The sequence below is a fragment of the Podarcis melisellensis genome, assembly GCF_964234715.1.
Source record: "Podarcis melisellensis genome assembly, chromosome: 10".
NCBI lineage: Eukaryota > Metazoa > Chordata > Lepidosauria > Squamata > Lacertidae > Podarcis > Podarcis melisellensis.
Window position 1 is genome coordinate 71,300,992 of NC_138542.1, and position 14,485 is coordinate 71,315,476.

General features: G+C 47.4%; 1 protein-coding gene across 1 annotated transcript in view; it reads right to left on the reverse strand.

Annotated features, from left to right (window-relative positions):
* Window positions 1-1,276: 1,276 nt before the first annotated feature.
* The window catches only part of STRIP2 (striatin interacting protein 2), a 70,933-nt gene continuing 57,724 nt past the window's right edge, over window positions 1,277-14,485 (reverse strand). The window contains exons 15-21 of the mRNA XM_081926938.1: window positions 14,028-14,125; window positions 11,868-11,994; window positions 8,748-8,848; window positions 8,545-8,611; window positions 6,263-6,367; window positions 4,546-4,750; window positions 1,277-2,976 (exon numbers count right to left, since the gene is read on the reverse strand). Coding sequence (XP_081783064.1) covers window positions 2,726-2,976; window positions 4,546-4,750; window positions 6,263-6,367; window positions 8,545-8,611; window positions 8,748-8,848; window positions 11,868-11,994; window positions 14,028-14,125 — 954 coding nt within the window. The 3' untranslated portion in view covers window positions 1,277-2,725. The remainder of the gene's footprint in view (window positions 2,977-4,545; window positions 4,751-6,262; window positions 6,368-8,544; window positions 8,612-8,747; window positions 8,849-11,867; window positions 11,995-14,027; window positions 14,126-14,485) is intronic.

Consider the following 14,485-nt stretch of genomic DNA (forward strand, 5'->3'; position numbering starts at 1 on the left):
CCCCAGCCGAAGCCGGGCTCAGGGCGGCTAACAAACGATCAAATAATCAAACAATCAAATAATCAAACAATCAAATAATCCAACATTCTAAAAACATTTCATTATAAAAATTAATTCAAATCAAATTGATGGCAACCGTTAAGCAAAATTCTGTGCAGGTTGCCAGAGGAGGGAGTCAGGCTGTGCCTTGGCCAAAGGCCTGGCGGAACAGCTCTGTCTTGCAGGCCCTGCGGAAAGATGTCAAGTCCTGCAGGGCCCTTGTCTCTTGTGACAGAGCGTTCCACCAGATTGGAGCCGCAGCCGAGAAAGCCCTGGCTCTAGTTGAGGCCAGCCTAACCTCTCTGTGGCCTGGGATCTTCAGGATGTTTTTAATTGCAGACCGTAAATTTCTCTGTGGGACATACCAGGAGAGGCGGTCCCATAGGTACGAGGGTCCTAGGCCATATAGGGCTTTAAAGGTTAAAACCAGCACCTTAAACCTGATCCTGTACTCCACCGGGAGCCAGTGCAGCTGGTATAGTACCGGGTGAATGTGATCTCGCAGCGAAGACCCCATAAGGAGTCTCGCCGCGGCAGTCTGCACCCGCTGGAGTTTCTGGGTCAGTCTCAAGGGCAGCCCCACGTAGAGCGAGTTACAATAATCCAGTCTGGAGGTGACCGTCGCGTGGATCACAGTGGCTAGGTCAGGGCATGAGAGATAAGGGGCCAACTGCTTAGCTTGGCGGAGATGAAAAAATGCCGCCTTTGTTATAGCTGTAATCTGCGCCTCCATAGAGAGGGAGGTATCGAAGATTACACCCAAACTCTTAACGGACAGTGCTGGCACTAACTGCACCCCCGCAAGAGATGGGAGTTGCCCCCCCGATCCCATATCGTCCCGTCCCAGCCAGAGGACCTCTGTCTTCGAAGGATTTAACTTCAACCTGCTCCCACATAACCATCCAGCCACAGCTTCCAGACATCTGGTCAGTGTATCTGGGGCCGAGTCAGGATGGCCGTCCATCAACAGATAGAGTTGGGTGTCATCGGCATACTGATGGCAACCCAGCCCAAAACTCCGGACAAGCTGGGCGAGGGGGCGCATAAAGATGTTAAAAAGCATCGGGGAGAGAATCGCACCCTGAGGCACTCCACACACCAAGGAGTGGCGCGATGACAATGCGCCACCCTCTGTCCCCGACCAGAGAGAAACGAGCGCAGCCATTGAATGCATCTCTGGTGATCATTTTACAAATCCTTAAAATGAACAATGTGAAAGAACACACACACACAAATATCCTTGAAGAGTAGCTTTTATTCTTGGTTACAACTTGTGCTTAAAAACTGAACTGACTTCATATGGCCATTTCCTTGAAAAATGCTTTGTCTCGATGCACACTAGGAAACAAACGTTCTCATGCCACAGCAACTGAGAGAATACATGTATTCTGGGAACTTGTGTTTATAGTTTCCTCACATTAAATAGGAAGCTTAAGGTTGCAAGGGGATTTAAAGAGTGCAGGTCCTTCACCAAGATAGATATCTGGCTCCCACTCATACCAATGAACTATGGAACAATCTCTGGCATTCAGACATCTAGCAGGGAGTGAAATATATGTGCTACCCCTTTATATAAAATGTTTGCATGTTTCCACAGACATTGATTGGGGTAATTTGATAGTGTGCTTTTGTGCCTTTAAGAGGTAGCCTGGAAGAACATTGGCCAATTGCATATAGGAGTAGAGAGAATAAGAAGGAACTAAAATCCTCTTACTTGCATTTTACAGAGAAAAAGGCTTTGCTGTGTTATACATTATACCTGTTAAAATGTCTTTTTGCACACACAAAGTACACACAGCTTTGCAGTAAACCTCAGTGTTTCCAGACTGTGTCTAGGGTTTAATTTTGGCCTCATTTCTGGCACAAAAATCTCTCCAATCTCTCACACCCACAGAAGGGTCCACTTGGGGGCAGGTTTAGTGATGTACAAAGAAATCCTTAAAACGTGAACAAGCAGAACATTTATCACAAGGTGAATAAGTAGAGCTCATGGAAGCAACATAAGGAAAATTGAACAAATAATTTTGCATTCTAGATGTGGAGAAACTTGCTTAATTTGCAATTGGATCCCCCCAAACTGGTTCTGTATGCACTGTTTTCTATTAAAAGAATCGCTCCCATTCATAGTTTTCATGCCTAGATGCTCTTTGGAATATAGCTGGGTGCCAGTCTGACACCTACAGCTTGCATTTTATGAACCGTGGAGTTTGCAGTTTCTAGGGAAGCAAACTGCATGGAGTGTTGCAAGTTTTTTTTTAAAGGTACACATTTGCTGAGATATTTAGAAACATGAATTGTGCATGGTAGTGACTCAAGTCTTGGACAACTTGGCACACACAACAACCATCGCATGAAAGCAAGCAGGAAAGGAAAGTTCATCCATGTCAGATATTTAAATATATAATATTCAAGATAGATCAGTGTAAATGGATCAGAACCAGGACTTCTGTTGCTACCTGCAGGCCCAGGTACAGTAGATTGAAGCAGTCAGGGAGAAAAGGGAAGATTCTTGCAAAGTTGAGGGCATTCTTAAGGTGTTTAACATTTCAACTCGCCCTGAAAAGTTTTCTACCAGACACAAGTACCCCCAAAACACAGAAGAATCAGCCCTTTCTCCCAGGACACAGCACCTAATATCTGGAGAGACCAAGATGGCATTTGGTTCAGGTTAAGCTTCCCAGTGCCATCACGGATAGCGTAATAGTTCTTCCCAGCGGATGGGCTGTGAGAACACCTCTCTCTCCAGCCATAGTTCGTAAGAGTAATGGAAATCTTCAGGGAGGTCCAGGTGCTGCCCCAACACACTCTGCAAGCAGTTGTCCACTGGCGCAAATTCAGAGTCCTGGGATTTATCATACCTCCGGCTGTTAAAGGATTCAATATTGGCTCTTAAAGTGCATTCTTCAGCTTGGAAGTCCCAGGGCCGAGCATCGATATCTACGTGCCAACAAGACAAGAGAGAGATAAGATGAAAAGTGGAAGGTGCTCTTTCTGCTAATACAGAACAACCTCTTTTGGGTTGAGCCTGAGCCCACAGCTCTGACAGCGTTGAGACTCATAGTATCAATATGGTCTTTGGAGTGACATCCTTGGATTCCTAGTGGCCCCAAGAATGAGCCATTTCATCATTACTGGAGAGAATACCGTATTTTTCGCTCCATAAGACGTACCTGACCATAAGACACACCTAGTTTTTAGAGGAGGAAAGCAAGAAAAAAAATATTCTGAACAAAACAGTGGATGGTATGATTTTTGTGGTTCATGCTGTGGCCACAGACATGATATGTGATTTGACGGTGAGCTTGGGGTAGCCCAGTGCAAAAATCCTGAGAATCCATGTGGATCCATGTTTTGTAACCACGTTTTTGCGCCGTTGCAGCCCCACGAAACAGTGGGTGCCTGATTCTTTTGGTGCAGGCTGTAGCCACGGACATGCTATGTGATCTGATGAAGAATTTGGGGTGACCCAATGCAAAAATCCTGAGGATCCATGTGCTTTTACCTCCCCCCTCCCAGGCAGCCTCCTTTATTGCTAGAGTCCCTTATCTCCCTCCCGATCGCTTGCTGCTCAGCGGCTTCATTTCAACACCCCCTCCCCTCTTTCTAAATAAAAAAAAAAGCACAATCTGCTTTTCGCCCCTGGGCAATTCTGCTCCAGGGACCACACATTCGCTCCGTAAGACGCACAGACATTTCCCCTTACTTTTTCGGAGGAAAAAAGTGTGTCTTATGGAGCGAAAAATACGGTATATGCATTTCATGCCAATGGTCCCAGTCCCGATCCCTAGATTCTCCAGCTACGACATCTCAGGTAGTTGGTACTGAGAAAGGCCTCAGATCTCTAAAGTCCTGGAGACCGCTGCCAGTTGGAGGCTAAATGGAACAGCAAACTAACTCTGTATACGGCAGCTTCATAGAATCATAGAGTTGGAAGAGACCCCAAGGGCCATCGAGTCCAACCCCCTGCCAAGCAGGAAACACCATCAGAGCACTCCTGACATATGGTTGTCAAGCCTCTGCTTAAAGACCTCCAAAGGAGGAGACTCCACCACACTCCTTGGCAGCAAATTCCACTGTCGAACAGCTCTTACTGTCAGGAAGTTCTTCCTAATGTTTAGGTGGAATCTTCTTTCTTGTAGTTTGGATCCATTGCTCCGTGTCCGCTTCTCTGGAGCAGCAGAAAACAACCTTTCTCCCTCCTTCAGGGGATCACAATAGAAAGTACACCAAATGGAGCACTCCATAAGCAGAGGGAACATCACATCTTAAAATTTGCAGTTAAGGAGCCCAGCTAAGTCAATACACCTGAAAGTGACTAAACCACATTGACCTGATGGGGTTTATGGCACAATAACACCTGGAGGGGCAGCGTGGTTGGTGCCCTGTGCAAGCGAAAGAGACAGATCAAATGTTCAGTGGGTGATAGAGAGATGGGGAATGCCCGCAGAACGCTCAGCCAAGACCAGCATCGCCCTTCCAGGCAAGGAAGGCATCTGCAACACCCACCGTTGCCGTAAGCCCAATCGTCGTTCATGCGATGGCGCACTTTCTGGTAGATGGCGGACATTGTCTTCATGTTGCTCTTCCTCCACTGGCGCCCGAGATACTTGGTCTGGATCTTCAGCAGCTTCAAAACGTAGAGCTGCATCATAGCTTGCTTGACTTTCAGGGCCCGTTTCAGGATAGGCGCAGACTTGAAGACCACCAACATCTACCGATACACCAAACAGGAAGCAACAGAACAAGATATATTTCTTTTAAGAGTACAGTCTTAATGATTGTAGGAACAGGCAAACAATACATTTAAGGCTTTCAATATGAGTGGAAAAGGGACGCGGGTGGCACTGTGGGTTAAAGCACAGAGCCTGGAACTTGCTGATCAGAAGGTCGGCAGTTCGAATCCCCGCGATGGGGTGAGCTCCCGTTGCTCGGTCCCTGCTCCTGCCAACCTAGCAGTTTGAAAGCACATCAAAGTGCAAGTAGATAAATAGGTACTGCTCCGGCGGGAAGGTAAACGGCGTTTCCGTGCGCTGCTCTGGTTCGCCAGAAGCAGCTTAGTCCTGCTGGCCACATGACCCGGAAGCTGTACGCCGGCTCCCTCGGCCAATAAAGCGAGATGAGCGCCGCAACCCTAGAGTCGGCCATGACTGGACCCCTTTACCTTTACAGGTTCATTAAAACACACACACACACACACACACACACCACATTTAAAGCCCATGAAATAAATCTCTAAAATTCAAAAAAACCAGAAGCATTTTTACTTGGTATTATAGGTGAGGATATTAATAGAGAATATGTTAAATTGTTCTTATATGCAACAAAAGCGGCAAGAGTATTGTTAGCCCAGAAATGGAAGCAAGAAGAAATTCCGACGAAAGAAGAATAGCAGACAAAATTAATGGACTCTGCAGAATTGGACAAAATGACAGGAAGGATTCCAAACCTGCGGGACCAGAGATTCACAGAAGATTGGAAGAAATATACAAACTATTTGAAGAGCAACTGTAATCAACAAATTACGCTAGTAGGACTACAAGAAGTTTTGTAAGGAGAAATATATGAATCATTGCAAAGTAGAGAAAGAATAGAGATTTAAATGTAATAGTGAAAGTAAGAAATGTATATTACGTGAATAGAATGGAAATTTTTTAGATGTGATTGAAGTAAAAAGACGGAAGTCTTAAAAGATTGTATAAGTAATGTGTTGTGGTACCTTTTATAATTTATATGTTAAAATTAATAAAAATATTATTAAAAAAAGATGTAAAAGTAGGTTTAGTTGCTGTTGAAAATGATATGTTAAAAAAAATTAATAAAATTTATATATATATATATATATATATATATAAAGAAATAAATCTCTAAAATTAGGGGGGAAAGAACATCTGAAAAATGTGTTTCTGTTGTTGGCATCCGTCTGCCAAACCGAAGTCAAACTGTTGGGAAGTTATGGCATCTGCTGTGGCTGTAGAGACCGGAAAATGAGAGACATCTGAAACATGGGTTTCTAAAACCCACACGAAATTTAGAAAGTTAACGCCATCTGCATTGCTGGGGGTGGCGTCACACAATTTGCCAGCTCACGCTCTGTTCTCTAGATACACCGGAGTAGATGAATCATTCTTTCATTACATATTTGGTCTCACGACACACACTGCGGGAGCACGTCGGCTCAGGGTGTAACATCTACATAGGCTACTTCAGCCAGCTGGCATCTCACCATCGTCCTGGAATGCTTCCATTTGGTCAGTTTGTTGAGGATCCTCAGAAGGTTGATGCAGGAGAAGAGGTTCCTCCAACAGAACTGGTTGTTGTCCCCCACTTCCTACAATCGAGGAGGAAGGAAGCAGTGATAACATGAATAGGCTTGTAAGGACTGATAAAGCTTTAAACAGCCTGCGCCCGGCACAGCTATGATACAATATGATACGATACGATATCTTTATTGTCATTGTCCCATGCAGAACAATGAAATTGAAAAATCCACGTAAGACATTCAAAAACCCCTAAAAAATCTGAAATCCCATTTTAAAATACAAAATACTATAATAGGTAAAGGGACCCCTGACCATTAGGTCCAGTCGTGACCGACTCTTGGGGTTGCGTGCTCATCTCGCTTTACTGGCTGAGGGAGTGGCTATTTAAAAGGGCTCCATGAGCAGAGGATTTCTCCTGCGCTCCGAAATGAATGGGCTGCCTATTTTAAGAGGGTTTGTTGCTGGGGTATGGATTGCTCTACTTTGAGAGGCACTCAAAACTGTTCTTTTGTGGGACGTTTGGCCCCAAGAAGGGACGTGGGTGGCGCTGTGGGTTAAACCACTGAGCCTAGGGCTTGCCGATCAGAAGGTTGGCGGTTCGAATCCCCCTGACGGGGTGAGTTCCCGTTGCTTGGTCCCTGCTCCTGCCAACCTAGCAGTTCGAAAGCACACCGGTGCAAGTAGATAAATAGGTACCGCTCTGGCAGGAACGTAAATGGCATTTCCGTGTGCTGCTCTGGTTCGCCAGAAGCGGCTTAGTCATGCTGGCCACATGACCTGGAAGTTGTACGCCGGCTCCCTCGGCCAGTAAAGCGAGATGAGCGCCGCAACCCCAGAGTCGGCCACGACCAGACCTAATGGTCAGGGGTCCCTTTACTTTTTACTTGGCCCCAAGAAAACCTGCCGCATAGCAAAGGAATCATTAACCACCGTCCGTTCACTTGGTAAACCACTAGAGGTCAGTGTTGCTTCAGAGTACAGCACTTTGATGGCAGTAGGGAAGTGTACCTCTCAAATTAGAGCAATCCCTAGCCCAGCAACAAACCCTCTTAAAATAGGCAGCCCATTCATTTAGGTGCGCAGGAGAAATCCTCTGCTCATGGAGCCCTTTTAAATTGCCAGTCACAGCCCAGTTTGCACTTTAGCAAGTGTAGATGGCGATGGAGACACACAAACAAGTCTAATTTTTTTCCAAGAGGCAGAGGCATAAATCATCTTGCTTGCTTACTACAGTAAACCTGCAACCTACACAGGGGTTAGGCTCTGGGGATCACACCCAAAGCCAAAATCATGTATAGTCAAAACCCATTTGGGATCAATGGCAGGAGCATAGCTGTCAACTTACAGATTTGAAAATAAGGGACCAGCAGCCTCGGAAACAAAGGATCAACAGCCAAAATAAGGGATTTTCAGAGCACAGGTATGTTCAACTTCTGAGCCCCTCTGAGCCAAAGGCAGAAAGCCCAGCCAGCAGCCAAACAAAGCCTCAAGCGGTGGTTCCTACAGCGCAGCAACCCGGCAAAGGGGATGCAGCAAGGAAAACCACCATCGCCTCTCCGCTGGGAAGCGCTGAGCAAAGGCGAGTCCCCAGGCAACACTGCAAGCTCTCCTCCGAGTCGTTCTTAGACTCCTTATTGGGTGAGCAACGCAGCCGAGCAACACAGTTGGAGCTTCCCTTCTCCCTGGCCGGCAGGGAGGGAGGGAGGGAGAGGAGCTGCTTCCTTTGAAACCCAGAAAATTTAAGGGACATCATCAATAAGGGACAGCAGCGGGACACGGCGCTGGGATAAGGGACTTTCCCGCCAAATAAGGGCTGCTTGACGGCTATGGGCAGGAGGGATTGCCAAAGTCGTTTTCCCCAGAACGCCACACCATAGCTGTCAACTTTTCCCTTTTCTTGCGAGGAATCCTATTTGGAATAAGGGAATTTCCCTTAAAAAAAAGGGAGACGTTGACAGCTATGCGCCACCCCCCCTTTTTTTAAAGGCGTGTTCCCTGCCTGAAATCCTGGACAGCTGCTGGCAGTCAGTATTCGTAATATGGTGGTCTGATTAAGAGTTCTGGGAAACTTGAAATCTCGCAGACTGTTTTATGACAGCTTGGTAGGTTTAATATGGGCTTTGGAATCGATCAGCAAGTGCGTTATTAATCCCATTTTACAGAGAGCAAATGGAGGCCCCCAACATTGTATCTTGCCTAGCCCACAGGCAACGTGGATGGGAAGAATAATCGTCGTTCTCCTTACCAAGCTTTCAGCGTTGAGTTCTGGCAACTCATGGACCGTGCAGGAGGGATAATCCAGGACAGAGATGCTTCCGGGGAAATCAAAGGAGAGAGACACACATGCATCAGTGCACTGCCATTACAGACGGATGACAACGCATCAGGTTTAAAATTGCCTTTGTGTTCCCAGAAGGGACGGGAGATTAACTTTCATGCAGGCACTACCTGTTTTTGGCAGTGATGTAGGACATGATATTCTGGTTGAAGAACTTCAGAATCAATGGGATGCAGTTGGCAAACACCAGGTGCTGAGAGACATACTCAAACTGGAGAGAGAAGGGAGTGCAGAACATGAAACAGGAAAGAGGGTTAACTAACACACACACAAATACCACAGCTACTTCCAATATTTGTTTCTGGGCATGTCTCTTCAGACAATCAAAAGTTTCACATGGGACCACTTGATGGCATAGCTGTCAACTTACATATTTGAAAATAAGGGACCAGCAGCCTCGGAAATAAAGGATCAGCAGCCAAAATAAGGGATTTTCAGAGCACAGGTATGTTTGACTTCTGAGCCCCTCCGAGCCAAAGGCAGAAAGCCCAGCCAGCAGCCAAACGAAGCCTCAAGCGGTGGTTCCCACAGCGCAGCAACCCGGCAAAGGGGATGCAGCAAGGGAAACCACCGTCCCCTCTCTGCTGGGAAGCGCTGAGCAAAGGCGAGTCCCCAGGCAACGCAGCCGATTTGATCGGCACAAGGCATGCAAGCTCCACCCCCCAGTCGTTCTTAGACTCTTTATTGGGTGAGCAACGCAGCCAAGCAACACAGTTGGAGCCTCCCTCCTCCCTGGCCGGCAGGGAGGGAGGGAGAGGAGCTGCTTCCTTTGAAACCCGGGAAATTTAAGGGACATCATCAGTAAGGGATAGCAGCGGGACACGGCGCTGGGATAAGGGACTTTCCCGCCAAATAAGGGATGGTTGACAGCTATGCTTGATGGGCTCCAGCTTCCAATTTCTCTCCTTCCCCACATTTCAGTCTTAGCACAGTCCTCTTGGCAGCTGCAACATGTCCTTCAAACTCTTTTTTGGTCTGACAGTCTAACCCTTTTATGGAAGTAAAATGCCTTCATAAACTGCAGTCCCAAGGACTAACTGCTGGCCATTGCTCCTAAAAGCCTACCTGGTAGCTCAAAGGCTGATATTACAACACAGGAAAGACCACCCCACTCACCCCGAACCTGTTCTGTACACCAGTGGAGAGTGGTTATACATAATCCTGCTTTCAGTACTATTTACGGCTACGAACATGGGGTGCGTGAGTCATACTGCTTTGTTTCCACTTGGTTCACGTCCCATAGCCTCCTCCTGAAATCATGTAAATTCCTCTGTTCCCCATTCATCTTGCAGCTCTTTATACAGTGGTGCCTCGCAAGACGAAATTAATTCGTTCCGCAAGTCTTTTCGTCTTGCGAGTTTTTCGTCTTGCGAAGCACGGTTTCCCATAGGAATGCATTAAAAATCAATTAATGCGTTCCTATGGAAACCGAACTGCCTTCAGACCAGGTCTGGGGACAGTCTGTCCCCCGACCTCTTCTGAAGGCTGGCGGGGGCGAAAGTCTTTGCTTCCCCCCCCCCGCCTGCCTTCCCGGGACAGCGGAGACTTTTCCGCTGTCCCGGGGCGATCTTAAAATGCTGGCGGGCGGCAGCGAAGCCTTCGCTGCCGCCCGCCATCATTTTAAAAGCCCCCGGGACAGCGAGACTTTTCCGCTGTCCGGGGCGATCTTAAAATGCTGGCGGGCGGCAGCGAAGGCTTCGCTGCCGCCCGCCAGCATTTTAAGATCGCCCCGGGACAGCGGAGGAATTCTCCGCTGTCCCGGGGCGATTTAAAAGCCCCCGGGAAGGCAGGCAGGGGGACAAAGACTTTTGCCCCCCGCCCGCCTTCGGAAGAGGTCCTGGACCTCTTCCGAAGGCGGGTGGCGGACAAAAGTCTTTGCTCCCCCCTGCCTGCCTTTCCGGGAGAGCGGGAAGGCAGCGCTGCCTTTTCTGCTCTCCCGGAAAGGCAGGCAGGGGGGAGCAAAGACTTTTGCCCCCCGCCCGCCTTCAGAAGAGGTCCAGGACCTCTTCCGAAGGCGGGCGGGGGGGCAAAAGTCTTTGCTCCCCCCCCCCCCCGCCTGCCTTCAAAAGCCGTCCGGGATAGCGGGAAGCGCTTCCCTGCTATCCCGGACCGCTTTTAAAATGCTGGCGGTGGGGAGCAAAGCCTTTCGCCCCGCCGGCCTTCCTGGACCTCTTCTGAAGTCCGGAGGGGGGGGGAAAGGCTTTGCTCCCCACCGCCAGCATTTAAAAGAGGTCTCCGAGATTTCCCTATGGGCTTTCGTCTTGCGATGCAAGCCCATAGGGAAGATCGTCTAGCGAAGCGTCGCAAAAACCGAAAAACCCTTTTGTCTTGCAGGTTTTTCGTCTTGCGAGGCATTCGTCTTGCGGGGCACCACTGTACCACCGATGTGACTGCTGTGGGGTGTTCCTGCTTTTGTTGTGAAATAGTACAAGAGTGCCCCTCCAGACAGCAAAAATGCGATAATATTGGGGGAGCATCAAAGTGCAGCTAATAAAGCAGAAATATGTGTGTGAAACTCGGAAAATTAGAATATCGTGGAAAAGTTTTTTTTCCTTGTTATTTCCTTTTCTTTTTGTTATTTTTCTTTTTTTAAGCTGATCTGGTTTGGCTCTTTTTTCTTTCTTGGGTGTATCATTTTTGGATGAAGGGTTTTCTATGTATTCTGTTTATCATGTATTTGGAAACTTAATAAAACATTTTTTTAAAAAATAATAAATGAACTTTTCCATGATATTCTAATTTTCCGAGTTTCACCTATATATCCACCTCTACCGCAGTATTATTGCATCAATGACAGGTTGTGAAATAACCTGCAAAACAAAACACCAGTCTGAAGAACCACACTTAAGAGAACCACAGATACAGTGGTGCCCCGCAAGACGAATGCCTCGCAAAACGAAAAACGCGCAAGACGAAAGGGTTTTTCGGGTTTTGCGTCGCTTCGCTAGACGATTTTCCCTATGGGCTTGCGTCGCAAGACGAAACGTCTTGCGAGTTCTTGCGAGTTTGTTTCCTTTTTCTTAAAGCTGCTAAGCCGTTAATAGCCGCTAAGCCGCTAAGAGCCGTGCTTTGCAAGACGAAAAAACCCCAAGACGAAGAGACTCGCGGAACGGATTAATTTCGTCTATCAAGGCACCACTGTAACAGAGAACCCCAAATGCAAACACCAATCTAAGAAACCTGGGAGGGAAAGGGACCAAGTCTGCCTTATTACTGCTCCGAAGACGCACCTGATAAATGTGGTTCAGCTTGAAATGCTTCAGGAGCAGCAGAAGCAAGGCCGAGATGCTCTTCACAATGATCTCTTTGTGCCTGTTCACGTCAATCCCCAGTTTCATGCTCTGAAGGACTGTGATGCTAACCCAGAAAGGGGTGGGGAAAAGGAGGGAGACCTTAAAAGCAGCTCAGAGTCGACCCAGTTCAAAATCCAGGCAAAAAAAACAACAACACAGGGAGGGGGCGAAGCAGCTCCAGCAAAAGGTGAGGGCTGGGGAAAGTTTCAAAGACCAATCAGAGATAATAATAATAATAAATTTTATTTATACCCCACCCTCCCCAGCCAAGACTAGACTCAGGGCAGCTAACGCCAGATATAAAACAATTGATTAAGATACAACTTAAAAACAAGATTACAGTGGTACATCAGGTTAAGTACTTAATTCATTCCAGAGGTCCGTTCTTAACCTGAAACTGTTCTTAACCTGAAGCACCACTTTAGCTAATGGGGCCTCCTGCTGCTGCCGCACCGCCGGAGCCCGATTTCTGTTCTCATCCTGAAGCACAGTTTTTAACCTGAAGCACTATTTCTGGGTTAGTGGAGTCTGTAACCTGAAGCGTATGTAACCTGAGGTACCACTGTAAAATACAACATTAGAAAGCAGCCTCATTTCAATAGAAACTCAAATCAAACCTAGACGGCTGATTTGGCCCCTGAGCCTGAGGTCCCCCATCTCTGGCACACCAGAAGTCAGAGGATGAGAAAAACGGTGAAAAAGATGAATAATCAAGCAGAGGCCCAGGTGCTTCTTTTCTTTGAAGTGATTCCTACTTCAGGCTAGCAGGTCACTGCAACGCTGCCTGCTAAGACGCCTGACATTCTTATTTAAAAGCAAACGGTTGCATTTCACCATCTTTCTTTGTAACGACAATTAAGGAGGCCGTGGGGTTGTGAGGAATCAAGGGCACCCAAGCGAGGCTGCCCAATGATTTGTGGAAGGCATAAAAAGGTCACCCACCAAAACCCCACGGAAAGGAAGGTTAGTGCAACTGGCAAACCTCATCCATGAGAATTCCCCTCCATTTTGCTCATTTGAAATGTAATTTATTTTCTCTTTGACTGATAGAGAATTGCGAACTGCCCTGAGACCTGTGGGAACACAGGTGGTACACAGATTTTAAGAGTACTAAAGGTAAAAGTAAAGGGACCCCTGCCCATTAGGTCCAGTCGTGGCTGACTCTGGGGTTGTGGCGCTCATCTCGCTTTATTGGCCGAGGGAGCCGGCGTACAGCTTCCGGGTCATGTGGCCAGCATGACTAACCCACTTCTGGCGAACCAGAGCAGCGCATGGAAACGCCGTTTACTTTCCCGCCAGAGTGGAACCTATTTATCTACTTGCACTTTGATGTGCTTTCAAACTGCTAGGTTGGCAACGGGAGCTCACCCCGTTGCGGGGATTCGAACCGCCGACCTTCTGATCGGCAACCCTAGGCTCTGTGGTTTAACCCACAGCGCCACCCGCGTCCCTTTAAGAGTACTAGCAGAGCCTAAATGCAATCAGAAGGTCCACTGCAGCCATATTCTAACATGCCAACCACTGCTACAGCTTCTATTGCTGTCTGCAAATCCTAATGAATTTGGTATTATTGCTGCTCTGTAGGGGGCATATATCACCATATTTTTCGCTCTATAAGACGCACCAGACCACAAGACGCACCTAGTTTTTGGAGGAGGAAACCAAGAAAAAAAATATTCTGAATCTCAGAAGCCAGAACAGCAAGAGGGATCGCTGCGCAGCGAAAGCAGCAATCCCTCTTGCTGTTCTGGCTTCTGGGATAGCTGCGCAGCCTGCATTCACTCCATAAGACGCACACACATTCCCCCTTACTTTTTAGGAGGGGAAAAGTGAGTTTTATAGAGCAAAAAATACGGTAAACCCTGCCACAGCCTTCTGAGGATTCAGCATTGCAACGAAGGAAAAAGACACTCGCATATACATCCCAAAAGACCATGTTTCAAATGGGTAAGCCTGACTCCCAAAAAGTTGATCTGCAACAAGTGTGCGCGACATCCATCACAGAAACCTGACGGACCTTCGCCCATTGCCCAGCTCCAGCTCAGGGGAGATTACCCGGATGTCACCCAGCAGGTGATTTATCAGTCAAGCACTTACGGCATCTCCTCAGGTAAGACGTCGGCCAGGATATTGATGGAGTCCGTCTTGGCTTTGGAAGTTGGCGCTGCAGCTAACAGGATCTTCAGCAGTGCTATCTGTAGCAGGGGGGAACACCCGCCCCAGACCCCAAATCAGGCATTGTGACGTTAACATATCAGAGTGCTGGAGGTGAATTAGTTAAACAAGTTACCCAATCAGAACCCAGGTATCCTCAGTACATAAAGATAGTAGGTTACTTTGATGGAGTTTGTTAATCTTCAGATAGATCTTAAGGGCCAGGAAGAGAGTTCACAAAGAGATGGTAAATACTGCCATCTCCTGTTTATGACCTCCGGGGTTTCCTAAAAGCATTCTTCCTTGCTTCCTCTTTTATTTACTCTGAGCTACATATGCATGCTCAAGTAAGAAATAGTTTCTTTGTAGTTAAAAGAATTTCTCTCATCTGACTTTGTCCC